Raw genomic sequence first — 17,462 nt, 5'->3', positions numbered from 1 at the left:
GAGTTACTCAGTCCTCTGTATCATGACAGGGATTACTCCATCTCCTGTATCATGGCAGGGGGTCCCTCAGTCCCCTGTATCATGGCAGGAGGTCACTCAGTCCCCTGTATCATGGCAGGAGGTAACTCAGTCACCTGTATCATGGCAGGGGGTCACTCAGTACCCTGTATCATGGCAGGAGGTCACTCAGTCCCCTGTATCATGGCAGGGGGTCACTCAGTCCCCTGCATCATGGCAGGAGGTCACTCAGTCCTCTGTATCATGGCAGGGGGTCACTCAGTCCCCTGTATCATGGCAGGTCGTCACTCAGTCCTCTGTATCATGGCAAGGGGTCACTCAGTCCTCTGTATCATGGCAAGGGGTCACTCAGTCCTCTGTATCATGACAGGGATCACTCCATCTCCTATCTCATGGCAGGGGGTCACTCAGTCCTCTGTATTATGGCAGGAGGTCATTTAGTGCTCTGTATCATGACTCCATCTCCTGTATCATGGCAGGGGGTCACTCAGTCCTCTGTCACATGGCAGGGGGTCACTCAGTCCTCTGTATCATGGCAGGGGGTCACTCAGTCCCCTGTATCATGGCAGAAGGTCACTCAGTCCCCTCTATCATGGCAGGGGGTCACTCAGTCCCCTGTATCATGGCAGGAGGTCACTCAGTCCCCTCTATCATGGCAGGGGGTCACTCAGTCCTCTGTATCATGGCAGGTCACTCAGTCCCCTGTATCATGGCAGGGGGTCACTCAGTCCCCTGTATCATGGCAGGGGGTCACTCAGTCCCCTGTATCATGGCAGGAGGTCACTCATTCCCCTGTATATCATGGCAAGGGGTCACTCAGTCCTCTGTATCATGACAGGGATCACTCCATCTCCTGTATCATGGCAGGGGGTCACTTAGTCCTCTGTATCATAGCAGGGGGTCACTCAGTCCCCTGTATCATGGCAGGGGGTCACTCAGTCCCCTGTATCATGGCAGGGGGTCACTCAGTCCCCTGTATCATGGCAGGGGGTCACTCAGTCTCCTGTACCATGGCAGGGGTCCCTTTATCCCCTGTATAATGGCAGGGGGTCACTCAGTCCTCTGTATCATGGCAGGGGGTCACTCAGTCTCCTGTACCATGGCAGGGGGCACTTTATCCCCTGTATGATGGCAGGGGGTCACTCAGTCCTCTGTATCGTGGCAGGGGTTCACTCAGTCTCCTGTATCATAGCAGGGGGTCACTCACTCCTCTGTATCATGGCAGGGGTCACTCAGTCTCCTGTATCATGGCAGGGGGTCACTCAGGCTCCTGTATTATTTCAGGGTTCACTCAGTCCCCTGTATCATTTCAGGTTCACATAGCTGTCTACTGTACATACCCCTGGAAAGTACTTTCTGTGCAGCCTGGTCTGTTTCCTGCTGACTCTCTCTGGATCCTTTGCAGCTTCAGTTTCTTCCCTGATGCTGTCAAAGTACGGGTGTTCCAGAAGTTGTTCGCAGGTCATTCTCTCTGAAGGGTCCATATGCAGGCAGCCCTGTAGGTGCAGGAAGAGGATCCATGGATTATCTGCATGTTAAAAACTAACATGCTGTAAAATTACATCACAAGACTAAGATTTTAAGGAGACTCAGAAGAATATGTAGGCTGAATTCCTACTGAAGGAAATGCTAGTGTCATTCTTATTTATCAAGACCATGTGATTGTATGTACATTATACCGTTGTGCAGAGAGCGGTCCTTGCCTTTTCCTCCTACCCAAATCAGGAGCACCCATATTGGATGCACCCTGCGTGCCTCTATAATATAACCACTCCTTGGACCAAAGACCGTTTTTTGGTAGAGATGCCCAAAGTGTATATAACAGTTAAAAAAAAACATTTAAATTGTGGGGCCTCATAGTCGGTTCCTAATCTCTATTTGCCATTTTGCTTTAACTTCTTTTATTTTCTGTCCTTTTTTTTCTGACATATTCTCCTGGTTATAATTTGTTTGGCTTCGGCGGGCTGAGGGTATAGGTAGAAATATATTATACATCCCCTGTGCCTGACACTCTGCCTAATGTTATAAATCAGAATTTGCATCCATTTTGAAGTTTCCAGGGCCCTTCTGGTCCTGATGGTCTAAGATCTCAATAGTTGGGCTTCTAGTTTGTGTACTGGTCAACTTTAACCAACTTTCTAGGCCTTAGATCCTGAACCTCCTTTTATTTCACTTGGATGTTATGCTCTGACGTAGTTTGCTTTGATATGCTTTCTTCTGTATTATGCTTATTTTATATAAATAATCTTTAATAATATATATATGTAAAAAAAATGCAAGCGTTAAAGAGACACTGAAGCAAAAAAAAATTATGATATTATGATTTGTATGTGTAGTACAGCTAAGAAATAAAACATTAAGATCAGATACATCAGTCTAATTGTTTCCAGACAGGAAGAGTTAAGAAACTCCAGTTGTTATCTCTATGGAAAAAAGCCCAAAAGCTCTACGACTGTGGAGAGGGCTGTTATCTGACTTTTATTATCTCAACTGTTACTAAACAAATTCCTTTTTATCTGCCAGAGGAGAGGTCATTACTTCACAGACTGCTCTGAAAGAATCATTTTGAATGCTGAGTGCTGTGTAATCTGCACATATTATAGAATGATGCAATGTTAGAAAAAACACTATATACCTGAAAATAAAAATATGAGAATATTTTCTTTGCTGCTAATCTTCTAGTAATTATTCATAGTACACAACCAATTCATTATATCATATATTTTTTTTCGCTTCAGTGTCTCTTTAATCTTAACTTAAAGTGTACCTAAGACGGTACACTGTGCCTGGTTTATACTTACCTGGAGCTTCCTCCAGCCCCATGTGGACCCTAGGCTTCCTCGTCGCCCTCCCAAGCTGCTTCGTTCTCCCGTGAAAAGCTCTGATAGTTTGGCCAGTCCCAGCTCTTCTGCCCTTGCGCAGGCTAGCCGTAAGCAAGCCCCATTGGCTAGGAGCGTCAAAGGAGCAGAAGAGCCCTAACTAGCCAAAATAGCAGAGCTTTCTACGGGACAACAGATCAGCCGGGGAGGATTGCAAGGCAGTCCACAGTCCATATGGGGCTGGAGGAAGCCCCAAGTAAGTATAAATCAAGCACAGTGTTCCGTCTCAGGTTTTCTTTAAGTAACCACTTAATTGAAAGACAAAAAATGTATTCAGAAAGCACAAGGGTGGACAATGCATTTCACAGTTGTAAAAACCACTTCCTCAGGTCAGTGCCTCTCTGTAGAGGTGCTGAGCTTACAGCTCAGCATCCCGGTACCTAATAGAACCTCCTTGAAACAGTTCACACTGATTTTGTAGAACTGGACACAAATCATACTGTATAAAGCTATTCTTTGCTGAAAAAATATATATATATCTGGGCTTCATTAAATTAGGCCAATAATCCGTATTTGTTTAGGGGCCAGAAGCAGATACAAAAAAAATGTGGTGAATACAAAACTTATTTTTTTTGTTAGGAGTTTTACCTTCATAAGTCCCAGAGCAAGAGCTGAGATGTTGTGAAATCTTGACTCTAATGGTTCCTGAAATAGAGAATGGGTTGTGACAAATACAGAGGACTATGATCCAGCAAGAACTGTGACTGTCGTCCTTGTCCCCTGCTTATCATTCTCACCATGTTCTCTGGATCCGGAATGCTGACGCCACTGAAGAACAGATTTGTGCTGAACACTTGCTGATGCCGAGGGATGAGATCACCTATAGGACATGAATAAAACACATACATATAGATAAAGAAGTGTCATAGCATAGCATTGGGCAAAGTGCTGTATCCCATTACATTTCCCCTTACTGAATGATAAATTATAAGTGGTAACTACAAGTATACTTATTTCTCCCATCTCTGAGCTGCTGCCCAATTGAACTTACTAGCATGCCATCAATAAAAACTTTAGTTTTATATTTTTAGGTTTAATTAAAAAAAAATGTTTTATACAACACTTTCTCTTTTAGTCAAGAAATCTGAAATATGACAAATGTGAATGTTCAGCTCAACTGCTACTTTGACTGGCAAAAAAACTAGGATTTGCTACATTGCAGTTTATATAGAATAGCTAAAGAGGGGAAAAAAGGGTGCTGCCATTGTCTCCCATCATAAAAGCTGTGCTATACAAAGCTGCAATTTGTATAGCGGGAATACTCGGGTCCCTGCCTGTACCCAAATTTCCTCCCATTACCACAAATTGCAGCTCTTCGGCCTGGGTGAAGGTTTACATTCAAGAACCACTGGGGGGTTGAGTTCGGGTTAGGCACAGCCTGAGGGTAAGGTTAAGGGTTAGGCGACACTGGGGGGAAGGGGGGGTTGGGTTTAGGCCAATAATATATTGGGTGACGAGTCTTCCTGCTATGCTATTTGTGGCTTTGTATAGCGGGCTCTGCTGAAAGGGAAGGGAGTTAAGATTCATGCATCACCGGGAGAGGGGGCAGGGTTAGGTGCCACCAGGAGGGGGGAATAGTTAAAGGATTAGGCGATACTGGGTTAGTTAAGTCATTAAGTTAAGGGTTAGTCATAGGTAGAGGGAGGGTTCTGTGTGATAGTAGGATTAAATGAATCCTAGTAAAATATCAGTAAAGATTACCGATATTTTACTATCGGAATTCAGTAGTAGAATATCACTAATTTTAACGATATTCTACTAGCGGCAATACAACTTTTTTTTACAGGTGCCTTTTTTCAGGAATGCAAGAAAAGGGCCTTTGCCAGAATAGGAGAACTTCTTTCCTGGACATAGATTCATGTAAGTGACAGCGGTATCTGAGGATAACAGCTGCTTCCCTAAGCTCATTTACTTCAAATCACTTCAAGTTTACTTTAATACCATTGCAATAAACCACAGCACTCACCCATGGTTTTCCTGATCAGGTATAATTGATCCACATCAGACTTGCCCGGCCACAGAGGTACTCCGGATAATAGCTCCGCGAATACACAGCCAATAGCCCAGACATCCACAGGGGGGCCGTACTGCGTGTCACCCACCAGTAATTCTGGTGCACGATACCATCTTGTAGCCACATAGTCTGTGTAGTAGTCACTGGGCCCAGCTGTTCGATCAAAACAACATACAATGGAATGAGATGGAGGTTTTGGCATAACTACAAAATCAATGCTGACTGCGGAATGAAATGGAAAGCTAACTTTCCTGCACAGGACACAAGGAAAACAGAGAGAGGGCTGAGGCACAGCGAGCGGGCTTTTAGGCGCTTTTGCAGCCGCTTGCGGCTGCGGATACGCTAGGGTAATGTTTTTCAAAGGGGTGGGTCACACCAGAGCCGGAGGCGTTTTGCAGAAACGCATACTCCCGGGGTGAGGCATTTTTTGGATTGTGGAGGCGTTTCTGTCTCAATTTTAAGTATAGGAAAACCGCAAACCGCTCTGAAAAACGGCAGATCAGAGCGGTTTGCCAGGCGGTTTTGTTACAGAAGCTGTTCAGTAACAGCTTTACTGTAACAATATATGAAATATGGTACACTGAAATCCGCAGCAGCAATCCGCAAAACTCTTGCAAAACGCCTCATAAAAAAAACGTTTAAAAATCTGCTAGCATTTTGCGGATCTGCTAGCGGGTTTTGGTGTGCACCAGGCCAGAGAGAAGACCCTATCTAAGTCCCCCTCAACTTCAAGTAATCACAAGTGTAAATTGATCTCTCAGCCGTGTCAGCCCAGAATTTCGTCAGTCCTCGGCAGACACAGCTAATATGTAAACACAAGGTGTTAACCCTTTGTCTGCTTCCATGAACGCAGGAAGTAGACACACTGCAGATTTATTGCAGGAAACCGCCGGGTATTTACATGTACAGCGCTCAGCAGCAGCGCTGTACTGGGGACAGCCGTGTGACACGGCTGTCCCCCTGGGGGACAAGAGAGCGATCGGCTCTCATAGGCAGAAGCCTATGACAGCCAATCGCCCGTGATCGGCCAGGTGGGCGGAGGGTGGGGATTTGAAAAAAAAAATAATAAAAAAATAGTAATAAATATTACAAAAAAACAAATAAATATTTATTTAAAAAAAAATAAACACGGGGGGCGATCAGTCCCCACCAACGGAGAGCTCTGTTGGTGGGGAGAAAGGGGGGGGGGGGGGGGGGGAATCACTTGTGTGCAGAGTTGTACGGCCCTGCAGCTTGGCCTTAAAGCTGCAGTGGCCAATTAAGCAGAAAATAGCCTGGTCACTAGGGGGGTTTACCACCATGGTCCTCGAGAGGTTAAAGGTTATTCTTCTTTTGCATACCTTTTAGATCAGATTGGAAGTTCTGAATTCAGGTCCACTTTAATAACATTTATTCACAAATGGCTTTTGTATTAATGTGAGTCATAATATTCTTTGTACCACTTTAAAGAGTAACTATCATACACAAATCTATTGTACCCCATGTTTGTTTCTTACTTTGAACAATGCCATGGAATATGTGGGCTCTAAATCAATAATAATAATATAACACATCATCCTAACACAAGCCATATTGTAATGAAATAATATCTTTCAACTTCAACCTGTAACTTATACACCTTTCCTGTAAACTTGCTGGAAATCATAACAACAGTACATGGTTTGGTGTAACGTAATACTCAGAATTCTTATCTCTCTCTCGCCGCAATTGGGTCAGATTCTGCACATAGCAGGATGTAAAATACATTTTGTACACCCCTCTGCACCCCCACATACAGTGATGTGAAAAACTATTTGCCCCCTTCCTGATTTCTTATTCTTTTGCATGTTTGTCACACTTAAATGTTTCTGCTCATCAAAAACTGTTAACTATTAGTCAAAGATAACATAATTGAACACAAAATGCAGTTTTAAATGATGGTTTTTATTATTTAATGAGAAAAAAAACTCCAAATCTACATGGCCCAGTGTGAAAAAGTGATAGACCCCCTTGTTAAAAAATAACTTAACTGTGGTTTATCACACCTGAGTTCAACTTCTGTAGTCACCCCCAGGCCTGATTACTGCCACACCTGTTTCAATCAAGACATCACTTAAATAGGAGCTATCTGACACAGAGAAGTAGACCAAAAGCACCTCAAAAGCTAGACATCATGCCAAGATCCAAAGAAATTCAGGAACAAATGAGAACAAAAGTACTGTAATTGAGATCTATCAGTCTGGTAAAGGTTATAAAGCCCTTTCTAAAGCTTTGGGACTCCAGCGAACCACAGTGAGAGCCATTATCCACAAATGGCAAAAACATGGAACAGTGATGAACCTTCCCAGGAGTGGCCGGCCGACCAAAATTACCCCAAGAGCGCAGAGAAAACTCATCCGAGAGGCCACAAAAGACCCCAGGACGACATCTAAAGAACTGCAGGCCTCACTTGCCTCAATTAAGGTCAGTGTTCACGACTCCACCATAAGAAAGAGACTGGGCAAAAACGGCCTGCATGGCAGATATCCAAGGCGCAAACCACTTTTAAGCAAAAAGAACATTAAGGCTTGTCTCAATTTTGCTAAAAAACATCTCAATGATTGCCAAGACTTTTGGGAAAATACCTTGTGGACCAACGAGACAAAAGTTGAACTTTTTGGAAGGTGCGTGTCCCATTACATCTGGCGTAGAAGTAACACAGCATTTCAGCAAAAGAACATCATACCAACAGTAAAATATGGTGGTGGTAGTGTGATGGTCTGGGGTTGTTTTGCTGCTTCAGGACCTGGAAGGCTTGCTGTGATAGATGGAACCATGAATTCTACTGTCTACCAAAAAATCCTGAAGGAGAATGTCCGGCCATCTGTTCGTCAACTCAAGCTAAAGCAATCTTGGGTGCTGCAGCAGGACAATGACCCAAAACACATCAGCAAATCCACCTCTGAATGGCTGAAGAAAAACAAAATGAAGACTTTGGAGTGGCCTAGTCAAAGTCCTGACCTGAATCCTTTTGAGATGTTGTGGCATGACCTTAAAAAGGAGGTTCATGCTAGAAAACCCTCAAATGAAGCTGAATTACAACAATTCTGCAAAAATGAGTGGACCAAAATTCCTCCAGAGCGCTGTTAAAGAATCGTTGCAAGTTATCGCAAGCTCTTGATTGCAGTTATTGCTGCTAAGGGTGGCCCAACCAGTTATTAGGTTCAGGGGGCAATTTCTTTTTCACACAGGGCCATGTAGGTTTTGAGTTTTTTTTCTCACTAAATAATAAAAAACATCATTTAAAACTGCATTTTGTGTTCAATTATGTTATCTTTGACTAATAGTTAACGGTTTTTGATGAGCAGAAACATTTAAGTGTGACAAACATGCAAAAGAATAAGAAATCAGGAAGGGGGCAAATAGTTTTTCACACCACTGTATGCTCTAGTTTTACCGCAATAACACAATCATGTCACAGGGAGGATGAATCCTGCCCATCCTTGGGTGTGATGGGGATGTACACACCTCAGCTGGTTAAATCAGTCCCATCTCAATGGAAAGTAGTAGTGGCACAGTTTATCATATACAAATACAAATTACCTCACTGCCATGGTGATCATTTGGCTTCACTAGTTTGAATGCAACCAGAAGAATCAGAGTGCAGTCAGAACACCTGATCTGTATTTTGTTTCAGTGTTTCAGAAATATGAATGGGAGTGTACACTGTAGCATTGTGCTTTTTAAAGTGAATCAAGCACCATTTTTAACACCCAGGGCATATCAATAGCACATTAAAAATACATGCCAACAATTTGGCTATTTATTTTAAAAAAAACCTCAATTTTACCTCTTCTTTTTACATTTAAAAGTTTAGCAGAGCCCTTTATTGCCCTACTTCCGAGGCCTACTGCACAACAGAAATTTCAGGCAGATAAGGACTGATGTAATTATTTTATTGCACATTAGCAAAGAGCAAACAAAAGCTTTCATCAGCAGGGGCGGAGGGTGAAGAGATAGGACACTATGCTTCAAAGAGTTTAGAGAAGCCACAGATGCTGTCTTCACACCTTCCCTTGGATAAATAATGGGCAGCTAAAAGGGGAGGGGGGAACATGGCAGCTCCTATAGTTATTAGAAACCAGGACAAACTGCAGGGAAAAAAGTGGCGGTGAGTTCACTTTAAGATCCTTTAAGATCTACTAAAATGTGACAGCACCCCACAGGCAGCATCTCCTAGCTCCTACTTGAGCTGCACTGATGGAGACCAGACACAAATTATGTACTGGTGCCCTTGCAGCTGTGGCTATATGCGTATATATCTGCAACAAGAATCCCCAAAGTTTTACAACTTTTTGTGAAGCATCCACAGGCACAACATTAGTTGATAACTTTATTCAACACAACTCTTTCCCACAATAGCCTTCCCATATGCTTCAGGCTGATCCTTAGTAAAAAAAGAAAATAGATAAATACAACAGACATGGCAAGTCTTTACTCACTTAATATTCTTGCAAATCCAAAGTCACACAGCTTGATGACCAAGTGCTTAGTGATGAGTATGTTCTCAGGTTTGACATCTCGGTGAATACACTGCGGAGACAAGCAAGGGACACATTCACGCCAACCAGTTCATGGCAAAAAAAAAAAAAAAACAGGGAGCACTGAAGGGGTTAAGCCTCCGTGTTTACAGTATGGGGAGAGCTGCCTCAGCAGTGCTCCTGCAGTCTATCCACAGTTCCTTAGAGAACTAATTAGACTCTTTCATCAGGTTAAAGGGAACCTTAACTGAACGAGGCGTAAAGGGTTTCAATTACCTGGGGCTATTACCAGCCCCCTGCAGCCGTCCTGTGCCCTCGGAGCCGCTCTGGAATCCTCCGGTCCCCCGCTGTCACCAGTCGGCCGGCCGCCATGCATATTATTGAACGCATTCCCTACTGCAATTAGCGCTGTTGCGGACCGCAACGCGTACAAAAATACGCGTTGCCGCATATCTACGCGTGCGGAATATGCACATTGACAGAATGAAGAACAGTGGATTTCTTCAGCAACTACACATGGAAGACTTTTGGGTGCTGTGCTCCACAGAAAAAATATGAAAACAAATCAGAATCAGTGTAGAAAAGAAGAGAAAACAATTTGGACCAATTGCTATCCCTGGAACATCACTGTTGGTGCTTCGTATGCCATCAACGTAGACAAGACAAATAACATTTATATTGTGTTTTTCTCCCGGTGGGCTCAAAGTGCTTGACCTACAGCCACTAGGGTGCGCTCTATAGTGAACGAGGTCACTGTTAGGAGTACAGTTGCTAAGAGCATATCCAGAATCCTCTTACTATGGGATTAATTAAGGCGTTGTTATTCATTTATTTTTTACGATCACCTGGATTAAACCATTGACTAGAGGCAAACATCAGCATTCCAATCTGCCACTTGACACGCACGAAAAAACAAGTTCCTTGAAATGCTTATTTTTTTTTTCCAGAATCATGCTGAAAAAAAAAATGTTTCTTATTAACCCTTGTAAACTTACAGGGCTGGACTAAACGGCCTAAGAATGCAGTCAGTTTTTTCCCAACAAAACTGGCAGTTCCCTTTAAACAATAATTATAATGCTGTTTTCTCTATCATTTGATCAAATGTGCAAGTGGTGTGCAGATTCGCTTTAGAAGAAGTTCCCTATAAATCTGAGCATGGGGTTTGAGAACGAAGGGCCGGTTCAGCTGTAGAATAGAATACTAACAAAAGTGCCTTTGTGACAGCATGTGACCAAGAAAGGTGACCGCAAGTGGCATCAAAATAAACGGTGAATTTTCACAGTTCCACCATAGATACTTTTATAGGTCATACAAACCATTTTAATGGCCTTTGGTCTACATAAGGGGTGGGGAGCAGATGGTGCACAGTCTATAGAGTCTATAGTGTCATAGTGTGAATCTATTCCACATTGCCTGGCAACAAGGCCATGGTCCAGACAAAAACACTCAGGTCCTTAGAGCAAGATTTCAAATCGGAAACCTAGCCTAGATCTCTATCTGACAAAGCCCGAGACAAAAGCTGTTCTGATAGGCTATGGAGTTTACAGATGGGTCCCTATAAAAGTGTGGGCCTGTCATCTCTGTGAATGCTCCTGCCTTATCTATATATCTAATCAGTATTTGTAATGCACTTAACCATTTCAGCCCACGGATTGTTTTCACGTTATGGATGAGAGAAATTTTCACATTTCAGCACTTCTCTCATTCATTCACCAATAAGTTTATTACTACTTATCACAACAAAATTATCTATACCTTGTTTTTTCCGCCACCAATTAGGCTTTTTATGGGTGGTACATTATGCTAAGAATTATTTTATTCTATATGCATTTTAATGGGAATAAGAAGAAAAAATTGGAAAAAAATCATTATTTCTCAGTTTTTGGCCATTAAAGTTTTAAAATAAAATGTTCTATTGTGGATAAAAGCCACACATTTTATTTGCCCCGGTTATTGCAATGTTTAAATTATATCCCTAGTACAATGTATGGTGACAATATTTTATGTGGAAATGAAGGTGCATTTTTTCAGTTTTACATCCATCACCACTCACATGCCCATAATTTATTAATAATATTTCCTATTGACATAGATGTTAAAAAATGTTTAGTCCCTAAAGTCTATAGGTGTAATTTTACTATTTGGCCACAAGATGTCCTTGTGCATTATTGCGTACAATAAGTATGTTAAATTGGAAGTAATGCGTGCCTATGTTACTTCGAAAGTGACGCAGAGATCTCAATGATGCCGGCGATCACGGGGACCTAGAGGGGTGATGAATAAATGGGAACTTTGTTCCCATTTATTCATCCAATGAGAGGTGGGGGAAATGAGCAAGCGGGAGGGAGCGTGGCTGCACCATTTAAGAATGATCCCTGTTTTTGAACAAAAACAGGGATCATTCTTTGCGGACATGCACGGATTGGCTCAGGGGACTTCTGTCCCCTCCCAACAATCCCCCCTGTCACCATGATGATCGCGGGCTTCCGCCTGGACAATCGAGCGCACAGCCCCACAGTCTGCACAGACGCGAGTCTCATGACCCTGCCGCTACAGCAGCACCTGCTGCGGGTGTGAGACTTACGTCCGTGCGCCGTAATGGTTAACTTTCGGTCATTTCGGCAAGTGGGTGTCTGCTTGCGCTTTGCACGTCATGGACACACGTGCAGCATTTGACAGTGGGGGCAGGTGCCAAGTCCTGCTGGAAAATGAAATCAGCATCTCCGTAAAGCTTGACGGCAGCTCGTGAAATGCTCTAAAATTTCCTGGTAGAAGGCTTCACTGACTTTGGACTCCCCCCGTGCCTAGGCTCACCTATCTGCCAGCAAGACTTCTGGCATCCTCTGGTGTTCGATGTCACCGCGAAGTGCCTGTACCATGTGATTCGCATATAGTGATGTCCCAATATGTGCCAGTAGCAAATAGGTGAGCCTGAGTTTTTAACACTGCACACGGATATGGAGGGGGAAGACACTTGAGGGGGTAAGAGCTGAGGTTCCATCGGTCATTGCGATATGAAATGCCATTACCGTCGTGCATCCAAATGAGCCCTTGTGACCAAGATTTTGACAGTATTCCTGATCGATCCTCTCAACCAATTTTGACCCAAAAATAATCAAAAGGTCGATTTGGCGGCCATGTTGCGGGACGGATTTGATAAAATTATAGAATCAGAAAGTCAATCATCCCACAATAGTAAGTGATATATGGGCGCCTTAAGATATTGCGAGCACCTGTGGGGTTATGGATTGATGTGAATGGCTTATGTACTCTGTATAGCTGTGTAAGGCCTCTTTTTAATCAGTTTTTACATCCGATTCAGATTCCGATTTGCAGTGTGCAGGGAGCAAACTGCAAATCAGAATCTGAATCGGATGTAAAAACTGATTAAAAAGCGGAATCTGAATCGGAATCGCGTGCAGTGTGCAAGAGGCCTTATATATGTCAACAATGCCTTAAAAAATCGTCACAGGCCCATTCAAGTATATTTGGCTCAGTTCAGGCATGGAGTTAAACAGGTGGCACACTAAAGCTAGCAGAACAATTAGCTAAAACATGAGGCTTGGCAAATGCAATGATCACAGCAGGAGACAGGGTGTCACAGGAGAGATTAGTGCAAGATGAGACGCAGGTGGACAGGGTAATCTAGACAGAATCGCTAATTGCTTCTATATTTGGCCTTATAATGGCAGGGAGGGAAGACAGGTAGATGAAGTGCGATATGTAGTGGACCCTGGGGGGTGTAATGTGCAGGACTGACATGGCGGCTACAATACTAGCCTGCACTGCTAGTGATGACAGCTCCTCAAATACATTCAGGCTAACTGATAAAAATGGTGTTGGTGTTGCCTCTCTAAGTAATTTGCATTAAAGTGGGATAGTAAGTGAAAAAAATCATCCAATAAGAAATTATTAACTTGTTTAGCCTCCCTATCCTGTTGTTTTTAGTGTTTACTGTCAGATTTAGGATAAATGTGACATGAAAAAAAGAAAAAGAATGTTTCTTTTGGTTTCCATCTTCACTGTTTCTGTGTGATGCCAATCGTGACATCACTTCTGCCCTTTTCTTTCTTTTATTTTCACGTTAACAACAGGCTAATATAATGTGTAAATTCTTCAAAAGTAGGGGGGATTCAATTAATTTATGGTCATAGCAGGCCCGGATTTACATCACAGGAGCCTATAGGCACAGAATGTCGCCTAGACTTTTCCCTCCATGAACCTACAAACCCCCACCAAACTGCACTGCAAGTGTGCTGGCTGACCCAGCTGTCACTTCTCCCTTACTTCCCTTGCCCATCATAGCTACAGGTGTCGCGCAGCATTAGGTAGCCAGAAGTAACCTCAGTATTAAGTAGCTAGTGATGCTGAAGGGAGATCTCATCAGTGGAATGCAGAGAGCTGGGTAAGTGACCTCTCATTTATGCTCTGCCCGGGACTCTGCATAGGGAAGGAGAGAGGGTGGCACTAGGGGAGGGGAGTGGGCCGCCTTTCCATCTTCAGGCGCTTGTAGGCACATGCCTACAGTGCCTTATGGTAAATCCGGCCTTGGGTCATAGTGACCTTTTCTTATCTGAAATAGGAATTTCATAAGCTTGTTATTCTAGCAAAAAAAAAAAGCTTCCTACAGCAAATTTCCTGCAGTTAGATAAAGGCATACCATTTTTCATTTTTTAGGAGGAGTTACATATATTTTGGGGGCACTAACGATTTTTTGACTTTTTTTTTTATTTTTTGGATGTTATAACCCCCTTTAAAGGGACAACTGACATCTGTCTTATAGCCATTGTCACAACTGTTTAAAAAAACTACTGTGGGCCACCAGGGAAAAGCAAATTGTTTGTTATTTAGAGCAGCGTTTTTCAACCAGTGTGCCGCGGCACACTAGTGTGCCGCGGCATGTTGCCTCGTGTTCCGTCCTCTTCCCCCCCTCCCGCACGTCCCCGCGGCCGCCGCTGCTATTACCTTAGCAGCGGCCGCTCTCCCCTCTCCAGCGCATGTGTTTATTCAAGGCAAGCAGCGTATCTCCCGGCTGCCCTGTGTGACGCGCAGGAATCAGGGCTCGGTTACCATAGTAACGGCGATACATATCGCCGCTACAGGAAGCTGCTGCCCTGCTTCCTGCGCGTCACACAGAGCAGCCGGGAGATACGCTGCTTGCCTTGAATAAACACATGCGCTGGAGAGTGGAGAGCGGCAGCTGTTAAGGTAATAACAGCGGCGGGGACGGGCGGGGGGCACCACCTACCCATACTGGGGCACTATACTAGCTATACTGGGGCGCTATACTGGCTATACTGGGCCACTATTCTGGGGCACTATACTAGCTATACTGGGGCACTATACTGTCTATACTGGGGCACTATACTGGCTATACTGGGGCACTATACTAGCTATACTGGGGCACTATTCTGGCTATACTGGGGCACTATTCTGGCTATACTGGGGCACTATTCTGGCTATACTGGGGCACTATTCTGGCTATACTGGGGCACTATTCTGGCTATACTGGGGCACTATACTGGGGGCACTATACTGGCTATACTGGGGGCACTATACTGGCTATACTGGGGTACTATTCTGGCTATACTGGGGCACTATTCTGGCTATACTGGGGCACTATACTGGCTATACTGGGGCACTATACTAGCTATACTGGGGCACTATTCTGGCTATACTGGGGCACTATTCTGGCTATACTGGGGCACTATTCTGGCTATACTGGGGCACTATTCTGGCTATACTGGGGCACTATTCTGGCTATACTGGGGCACTATACTGGGGGCACTATACTGGCTATACTGGGGGCACTATACTGGCTATACTGGGGTACTATTCTGGCTATACTGGGGCACTATTCTGGCTATACTGGGGCACTATTCTGGCTATACTGGGGCACTATTCTGGCTATACTGGGGCACTATTCTGGCTATACTGGGGCACTATACTGGGGCACTATACTGGCTATACTGGGGGCACTATACTGGCTATACTGGGGCACTATACTAGCTATACTGAGGCAACTAAACTCCCTCCTACACTGGGGCACTATACTGGCTATACTGGGGCACTATACTGGCTATACTGGGGCACTATTCTGGCTATACTGGGGCACTATTCTGGCTATACTGGGGCACTATACTGGCTATACTGGGGCACTATTCTGGCTATACTGGGGCACTATTCTGGCTATACTGGGGCACTATACTGGCTATACTGGGGCACTATACTAGCTATACTGGGGCACTATACTAGCTATACTGGGGCACTATTCTGGCTATACTGGGGCACTATTCTGGCTATACTGGGGCACTATTCTGGCTATACTGGGGCACTATTCGGTCTATACTGGGGCACTATACTGGGGGCACTATACTGGCTATACTGGGGGCACTATACTGGCTATACTGGGGTACTATTCTGGCTATACTGGGGCACTATTCTGGCTATACTGGCTATACTGGGGCACTATACTAGCTATACTGAGGCAACTAAACTCCCTCCTACACTGGGGCAACTATGCTAGCTATGCAGCCGCCCCCCCCCCCCCATAGCCTGCTGCGCATGGCACTGTCCACTAGGTCGCGCAAACACCCGCCCCCCCAACCCCCCCCCCCCCCTCCCGTCCCGTAGAGAAATTTGGTCAGAAAGTGTTCCCCGGGCTGGAAAAGGTTGGGAAACACTGATTTAGAGTACACATTACAGTTATGGGAAACCAGAACTACCAGAATGCAGCCCTTTACTAAAGGCATTTCTAAGTACAGTATTGCCTTCTTAAAACAGAGGTTAATTGCAGATGAACACTTCGATATGTCCAAACAGCGTACAGCATTGATGCAGGACAGTGGGCTGAGCCTTGCACAGGAGAAATCTGCATGGCTCCGCCCGTCTTGATGCACTGCATTGTGTTGTTTTTTTTTTTTTTTAATTCCTTAAGACCTAACATTACTTTCTGTTTTCAGAAATTAAAACTGCTGTTGTTTTTATGTCATCTTTAGGCTGACTGTTTATTATGTAGAACCCAACCCCCCCCCCCCCCCCCCCCCCCAAGCATTCTGGGAGACTAGATATGTTTTCTACTAGCTTTAGATTTCTCAGGAAATGAACATTCCACTGAGATCATCTGCCAGTACTTAAGATAAATTTCAGAATGCAAATTGGGTAGTGGAAAGATTTTATAATAGGCAAACACTGACTAAATAGTTCATAAATGAATATTGTAAAAACAATATAAGCAATTTTATTAATTTTGTTATGTTGATTACAAATTCTCCACAATGTATTAATTCAATTCAAAAAGTTAAGCTCATATATAATGTAGGTTCATTACACACTGAGTGATGTATTTCAGGTGTTTATTTATTTTCTTGTTGCTGATTACAGGCTACAAGAAAATAAAACCCTAAATTCAATATCTCCCAAATTTGAAGACTGTGAAAAAGTTCAATATTGCAAACTACGGCTGGAGTTAGTGCTTCAAGAGGCACCACACACAGATGAATCCAGGACATGGGCTACAAATGTTGCACTGCTTGTATCAAGTCACTCCTCAATCAGAGACCCCATCACAAGCGTCTTACCTGGGCTAAGGAGAAAGAAGACTGACTTTGGACTTGATAAAACGTAGTGGATCAACACCAGAAGATAACATGGCTTCCCAAATCATCATTGACTGGAAACATTACACCAGACCTCATGCAGCTTGGATTCTGTGCCTGTCCACTCTTCCTCCAGACTCTGGGACATTGATTTCCAAATAAAATGCTAAATTTACTTGGATCTGTAACGAGAACTTTGGACCACTGAGCAGCAGTCGTAAGTTCTCTTTTTTTTAGATGAAAGTAAATTTGGCATTTTATTTGGAAATCAATGTCCCAGTCTGGAGGAAGAGTGGACAGGCACAGAATCCAAGTTGCACAAGATCCAGCGTGAGGTTTCCAGCCAGTGATGATTTGGGGAGCTACGTCATCTGCTGGTGTTGGTCCACTATGCGTTATCAAGTCCAAAGTCAGCGAAGCCATCTACCAGGAAATTTTAGAGCACTTCACGCTT

General features: G+C 43.9%; 1 protein-coding gene across 1 annotated transcript in view; it reads right to left on the bottom strand.

The window, feature by feature from the left end:
• Positions 1 to 17,462, bottom strand: part of CDKL1 (cyclin dependent kinase like 1) — a 94,709-nt gene that overhangs the window by 11,588 nt on the left and 65,659 nt on the right. Inside the window, exons 5-9 of the mRNA XM_068254178.1 lie at positions 9,372 to 9,462; positions 4,864 to 5,064; positions 3,635 to 3,717; positions 3,486 to 3,542; positions 1,359 to 1,514 (exon numbers count right to left, since the gene is read on the bottom strand). Of these exons, the coding sequence (XP_068110279.1) occupies positions 1,359 to 1,514; positions 3,486 to 3,542; positions 3,635 to 3,717; positions 4,864 to 5,064; positions 9,372 to 9,462 (588 nt within the window). The remainder of the gene's footprint in view (positions 1 to 1,358; positions 1,515 to 3,485; positions 3,543 to 3,634; positions 3,718 to 4,863; positions 5,065 to 9,371; positions 9,463 to 17,462) is intronic.

This window comes from Hyperolius riggenbachi, chromosome 9 (genome assembly GCF_040937935.1).
Source record: "Hyperolius riggenbachi isolate aHypRig1 chromosome 9, aHypRig1.pri, whole genome shotgun sequence".
In the NCBI taxonomy this organism is placed as follows: domain Eukaryota; kingdom Metazoa; phylum Chordata; class Amphibia; order Anura; family Hyperoliidae; genus Hyperolius; species Hyperolius riggenbachi.
Note: the sequence above shows the minus strand (reverse complement) of the source record. Positions and strands in the feature narration are given on the sequence as shown.